Source organism: Mastomys coucha, unplaced genomic scaffold (assembly GCF_008632895.1).
Source record: "Mastomys coucha isolate ucsf_1 unplaced genomic scaffold, UCSF_Mcou_1 pScaffold20, whole genome shotgun sequence".
NCBI lineage: Eukaryota > Metazoa > Chordata > Mammalia > Rodentia > Muridae > Mastomys > Mastomys coucha.
The window spans coordinates 33,348,516-33,355,271 of NW_022196903.1; the positions used below are offsets into that span (position 1 = coordinate 33,348,516).

A 6,756-nucleotide genomic window follows, 5' to 3' on the forward strand; every position below is an offset into this window, starting at 1 on the left:
AAAAAAAAAAAAAAAAAAAAAAAAAGATAATAAGGTCTCTCATGGAACTCATTGATTCAGACAGGCTGGCTGGTCATCAGGCCCTAGGATTCTCCTGTCTCTTCTCTCTACCATTATGATTACAGGGTATCCCGTCACACCTGTATTAAAAAAAAAAAAAAAGAAGTGTATGTGTGTGTGTGGGGGGTTATATGCATATGAGTACAGGCGCCCACAGAGCCCCTAGAGCCAAAGTTATAGGTAAGCTGCCCTACAAGATTGCTAGTAGAGGAGAGCTTTGTCTAACATGCATGGAGTCTTGGGTTTGATCCGCAGCACTGTATAAAACTGGGTATGCCAGTAATCACATTAGAGAGATGGGGGACCAGAAGTGCCTCCAAACCTGGTTTTTATGAGATTCTGGAGATTGAACTCAGAGTTTTGCCCATGCTAGGCAAGAACTCTAGGAGCTGAGCTACCCCTCTGGTCCCTGTGTTTTTGTTTTGAGACAAGATTTGTTGTTATCCTTTTGCCTCAGCTGAGTGTTAGGATTATAGGAGTGAGCCACCAAGCATAGCTTAGTTTTGTTTTTTGGAAAAAAAAACCCTCTAAACCTGGTGGCTCTGTGTAGGAGAGTTCTCAGCATCCTTGCTGTAATTTATCTTTGTTTTATCTTGGTTTGGGTTTGGCTTTTGGTTTGCTGCATTTCCAAGTGAAGATCTTGTTGTGTAGCCCAGACTGGCCCTGAACTCCCACTTCTTTAGCCTCTAGAGAATTTCAGGTTTGCACAATCACACTGTCTACTTTTTCCCCCTTCTTTCTTTTTTCCTTCCTTCCTTCCTTTCTTTCTTCCTTCCTTTCTTTCTTTCTTTCTTTCCTTCTTTCCTTCTCTCTTTCTTCCTTTTGACAATAGCTAATCTAATCTGGTGAAATGATACACTGTGAGTTTTTATTTGTTTTTTAAGACAGGGTTTCAATGCCTGGGATTATCTGAACTGGAGTTCACTATGTAGACCAGGCAGGTCTCAAACTTTCCGAGATCTTTCCTCCCTCTGCTGCTGGGGTTACAGGGACGCACTACCACCACACAGATGCCACACTACTCCCTATACCCGACCCCCTAAAAAGCCTTCCCAGTAAGTACATCTAATTGCTAAAGTCTGTTAATAAACCCTACTTTATATGAGCTCTCTCTAAAATTCTTTTCTGCATTGAAGCCATGGATCTGATTTTATCAGAGCTCAGGTCCCTCAAAGATAAGGAAATGCCTCAGGCTGTAGAAAGAGACACCCTGGATCGAAGAGTCTGTTCCTCCTGTCTCTGACAGAATGTCTACAATGGAATGACCAAGCCAGATTAAATTTTTTTTGTTTGTTTTTTGTTTTTTGTTTTTTTTTCAAGACAGGGTTTCTCTGTGTAGCCCTGGCTGTCCTGGAACTCACTCTGTAGACCAGGCTGGCCTCGAACTCAGAAACCCGCCTGTCTCTGCCTCCCAAGTGCTGGGATTAAAGGAAAGGCATGTGCCACCACTGCCTGGCTCAGAATAAAAATTTTTGGGGGGCTGGAAGAGATGGCTCAGAGGTTAAGAGCACTGGCTGCTCTTCCAGAGGTCCTGAGTTCAATTCCCAGTAACCACATGGTGGTTCACAACCATCTGTAATGAGATCTAATGTCCTCTTCTGGTGTGCAGGCATACATGCAGGAAGAACATTGTATACATAAAATACATATATTTTATGTCCTGGAACACACTCTGTAGACCAGGCTGGCCTCTAACTCAGAAATCCCGCCTTCCTCTGCCTCCCAAGTGCTGGGATTATAGGCGTGCGCCACCACCGCCCGGCATAAATAAATATTTTTAAATTACTTTATTGGTAGTCTTATAAATTTGAGATTATTTTGTTAATAAATTCACATAAATAGAAACAAATGTGCTAATTTTACCATTCCAGCAATTAAAAATGGATACTTTTTAAGTATCTGGAACCAAATCAGAGTACTTAAAAGCAATTAAAATTAACATCTAAAGTGGTAATGGGGGGGGTGGCTCCCTATAACCTCCGCATTTAGAGGAGTGTGGATTAGCATAACAAAAAGCTAGCCTCAGCTAAATAACAAGTTCACTAACATCCTGGGCTATTTAAGATCCTATCCGAACAAAAGAAAACAAACATTCCTGACGTCAAGGAATCAACATCAGTGAAAGCCTTTCCACAGTCGATAGTAGGATGGCGGCTTCTCAGGGACTCACCTCTGGGAAAAGACAGGGGTCGTTCTGCAAAAGCAGGATTCGAAGCTGCGCTTCATTGAGGCCAAAAAGGCCCCGGCTTTTCAAGACTTGGACGTTGATAGGTGTGTGGATATCATGAGACAGAGAGCAGGTAGACCTAGAAGAGTTAAGAGCGGTCAGGAGCCCGGGGCCAAAAAGAGGGAAGAGGCAGGCAGGTTTAACTCTTTGCCTAAGGCATTTCCAGTTTACAAGTGAATTCCCCAAGTACAAAACAATTCGGGTTGAGGCAACTCAGCTTCCAGCGGTCCTTTTCCTAACCGGAGAGTGGCGAGAAAGCCAAGGGTAAGTACCCTACCCTCAGGCTTGGCAGAGGTTACTCGCGTCTTTCTGCAGCGACTAAAACGTTATCTTCAGACCAACATAAGCTCATGGCCTCTCTTTGTCCAACACTACAAAGAAAGCCCCTGAAAGCTTCCCGGGTTGCCGCGAAGCACTGGGCTCGGAAGGGGTGCCTGGGCTACGTAGCCGCCAGGCCCTCACCCCATCCGGCCACCAGTTTCCTGCGGTTGGACTACACAAGCTTTTTAAGAGCGAAAGGCCTGTGGTTATGGAAGGAGGGAGAGAAGGGAACAGAAGTTCCGCGGGCCATGAAGCCCCGAGATGTCCCTCAAGCGGCACTTGGCCTAAGTGAACTCAAAGGTCGCGACACGGATTCAACCTGGCTGCTGCCAGGGGACAGGGACAGCCAATTTGGGGAGGGGGGTGTGAATAATAAACCTCAGGGGAGAGCCCTTCCATATTATTTCTCTCGGCGACTAGGAGCACAGAGGCGGCCAGCGCGAAGGCCTTTGTCCCATCCCACCCAGGCTCGCCCAGAGCATCCGGAGGGCGCGTCCCGCCGGCACCCACTGCCCCGCTGGACGCTGAGGACTCCGCCCCTCACCAGCAGTCGCGGTGGGGGCACTTGCCCAGCATGTGGCGGCGACACAAGTGCAGCTGGTCGCAGCCCTGGCACTCCCCGCGCTGGTAGCGGGCGCAGAGGCGCGCGGAGGATACCGCCATCACCCTGCAGGCTGTGGCTCCGCCGCCCGAGCCCGAGCCCGCGCCCGCCGCCACCTCGGCCTCTGCGTCCCACGGGCCGTCGCGCAGCTCCACCTCCTGCAGCAGGAAGCGCTCCGGGCCCGCGCGCCGCAGCACAGCCCGCAGCTTCGCCTCCGACAGCTCTACGTGGCCGCGCAGGTCCTGCAGGAACATGCGGCCGCCGTGAGCACACAGCACCTTGGTGAGGAACGCACATAAAGTGAGGTCCGCCATGACCCGCCAGCGCGTCCCACCCCCCAAGCCCGGGGCCTCCAGGCTCCTCCCCGCCGCGACCAAGACCGGAGCCTGCAAGCGGTAGGGGGCCGGGCCTCAGAAGGCAGGGCCTGAGCCCCTGCAACATTCCTGGCTCCTGGATTCCTTGCAGATAATGGATAGCAGGGAGGGCTGCAAAGAATATCAACTGCTAAAGTGGTTCACTCAGCTTGGTGGCACATGCCTGCAATGCTAGCACCTGGGAGGTTGGAGGCAAGAAAAAGCCGAGATCAAGGCCGGAGTCCACTGCAAAGGGAGTTGGAGGCTAGCCTGGGTTACATGACACCTTGTCTTAAAAAACCTAGTAAGGAACCAACACAGGGGGTAAAAGCTCCCTCCTAAGTGTTGGGTCCATAAGTCTCAACTCCACAAACTTACACAAACACAGATTTCAGTTCAGTTTATTGAACGCACATCATAAACACTGATCAGTCAGGACCATATCTCAGATGGGATTGAGCCATGACATTGTTGGTTTTTCTCTGTCAGCTTATAAAGAAAAAAAAAAAACCATAATGAGCCCATACACAGATGCAGAAAGTGCTGCCCAGTGGTCAGCTCTTACTCAAGCCATTTTAGACATAATAATTCATATTGACCTTTAATTTGATGGCTCCTATGTAAATCTTTGTAGAATTTCTTAAGATTAACAAACCTCATGCAGTACACACAAGTACATAATAGGATATATGATCAAGGATATGTGCCCTTGCTCTGAATCAAGTTATTTTCCTGTGTCAATGACTGGCACAGGCATGTTACAGCAACAATATGAAATAGCTGGCAGGTGGAGCTGGAGAGAGGGCTCAGCGCTTAAAAGCACTGACTGCACTTCCAGAGATCCTGAGTTTGAAAGACCCCCGTGGGGAGACCCCGACTCAAGTCTCAGGAGGACATGCACCCAAGGCATCACGAGAGACCATCTTGATGTAAATACATGAGGCAGTTTAATTTCGGGGCGCTCTGGGCCAACTCATTATCTCGAGCAGGAGACAGTGGAATCGACCACGAGGCTCAGGGGGTAGGGGTTTATATAGGAAAAAGGTCTGGGGGAACAAAGGAATTAGTGTGGCTATACATGATTGGCTAGTTCAAATATCAACTATATTACATGCAGAACAGAGTGGGAAATTCCTAAGGTTGGTGTTAATCTGAGTCAACAGAGCATCTGACCTTAAACCATATCTAAGAGGACCAGATGGCCCACTACTCAGTTGGGTCGTTTGTCCAGACATGTCCTAGCATGTTTTTTATAGTTTATGTCTTTTTGACCTGCTAGGTCTCGGGATGTCTAACAGCCTGCTTATTTTTGCCCAGGCTTATTTGGACTTATTTGACCTTGGTCCACTGTGTTTTCCTCAAACCTGCAATTTTCTCATTAGCCAGCACAAGTTTCAAATTTAACTCTTTTAAGTTCAATTCCCAGCAACCACATGGTGGCTCACGACCATCTGTAATGAGCTCCAATGCCCTCTTCTGGTGTGTCTGAAGACGCTATGGTGTATTCTCAAAATAAATAAATCTTGAAAGAAAGAAAGAAAGAAAGAGAGAAAGAAAGAAAGAAAGAAAGAGAAAGGAAGGAAGAAAGAAAAGAAAAAGAAATAGCTGGCAAGCATGGAATAAAATGGTTACAGCTATGCTGGGGGCTGGCAGACCTCAACCTGAGTTTGTCTCTAAACCCATGGCAGAGAGAATCAAGTCTGTAAAGTAGTATCTGACCTCTACATGTACGGATCTGCATTAATACACATTATACATAGGTGCTGATCCACACTATGCACACACATGATAACAGATAACATTGGAAGATTTTTTGAAAGCTGGTAAGTTGCTAAGGAGATGACTGGTGGTTGGGTGAAGGACCTCTGAAAATGTAAAGTAGAAGCTAAAGAAAGGTCTCTAACCAGATCAATGACCCACTGCAATGAACATTATAAGTAAAGATGTATAGACAAAAAGGTACACTGTGTCACACTGTAGCTTCTACAATGAGATGTTTGTTTTGGTTTGTGTTTAAATTTTTTGGGGGAGGATGTAGGTTGCAAGGACGGAGAGTGTATACAAAGGGACCGGGAGATAGGTGAGATTGAGGTGCATGATGAGAAATTCACAAAGAATCAATAAAAAGTCGTGTTGTTTGGTTTCTTTTTAAGGGTGCACCATTACCACAGCCTAGCTCTTTTTTTTTTTTAACAAGTTTTAAAATGTGTGTGTGCCACATGTGCCCAGGAATGCCAGAAGAGAGTACCAGATTCCCTGTAGTTGAGTTGTGAGCCACCTGACTTGAGTACTGGGAAACAAACGCTGTCCTCTGGAAGTGCTCTTAACTGTTGAGCTATCTCCAGCCCCTTGTTTACTTTCCTAGTCCACCTATGAGAAAATTACATATTTGACCCCCTGTATATTTCTGTTGGGTAGCGCATATCCAGGCCCATATATTTATTAAATGTCTCTCCATTTTGTTAATGCAGCATTCTCCTAGTAGTCGTTATTGAGCAGCTGCTAATGAGGTGACAGACACAAAGCTGAAGACAGATGAGGGGCTCAGTCAGACTCCTGGCTAACCTTACCTGGTGCTTCTGAGTGCTGAATGAATTGATTGCATGTAAATGCAAAGAGGCCACTAAACAATTGTCTCCTGAGGAGAGACAGGAGGACTCTGCCTGGGTGTCTCCACCGACAACTCTGTGTCAGCTCAGGTTGCCACTCATTGTGACAACCCAATATAAATAAAGCAGGTCCCTTGTCTCTGCATGGAGCCATGCCCCTGACACTTTTCTCTCTCTCTTCTGTGTCTGTAGAGTTTCATGAAAGCAAGAGTCTTCTCTGTGCTGTGGGTCTCGGTCCTAAGCTCCTGAAAGTGTCTAGCAAGAGGAGCACGGATCAGCAGAGGTGACCAGTACTAACACGGGTGGAGGAAGAGAAAAATGGGACCATATTAGCAGCCCCTGTGTTTCTTTGGCACTAGCATCTGCACTTGGACTCTCTGTCTTAGGTCTTCAGCAGGAGTGATCTTGCCAGTGTCAGAGAAAGCAAGGAGCTCATGCCTACAAAAAAAAAAAGTGCTCATGAGGGATTATTGTAAAGACATGCAAAATGAGCAGATGCAGTTATCTCACTAAAGACAAGCTTGGAAAAGGGAGACTGAACCTCCTTTTCTGGGCTTTTTGGGAATGAATAGTAAAAAGAAAAAA

General features: G+C 46.8%; 1 protein-coding gene across 1 annotated transcript in view; it reads right to left on the reverse strand.

The window, feature by feature from the left end:
- Positions 1–3,666, reverse strand: part of Zc3hav1l (zinc finger CCCH-type containing, antiviral 1 like) — an 8,304-nt gene extending 4,638 nt beyond the window's left edge. The window contains exons 1-2 of the mRNA XM_031381573.1: positions 3,153–3,666; positions 2,231–2,366 (exon numbers count right to left, since the gene is read on the reverse strand). Coding sequence (XP_031237433.1) covers positions 2,231–2,366; positions 3,153–3,523 — 507 coding nt within the window. The 5' untranslated portion in view covers positions 3,524–3,666. The remainder of the gene's footprint in view (positions 1–2,230; positions 2,367–3,152) is intronic.
- Between the last annotated feature and the right edge of the window lie 3,090 nt (positions 3,667–6,756).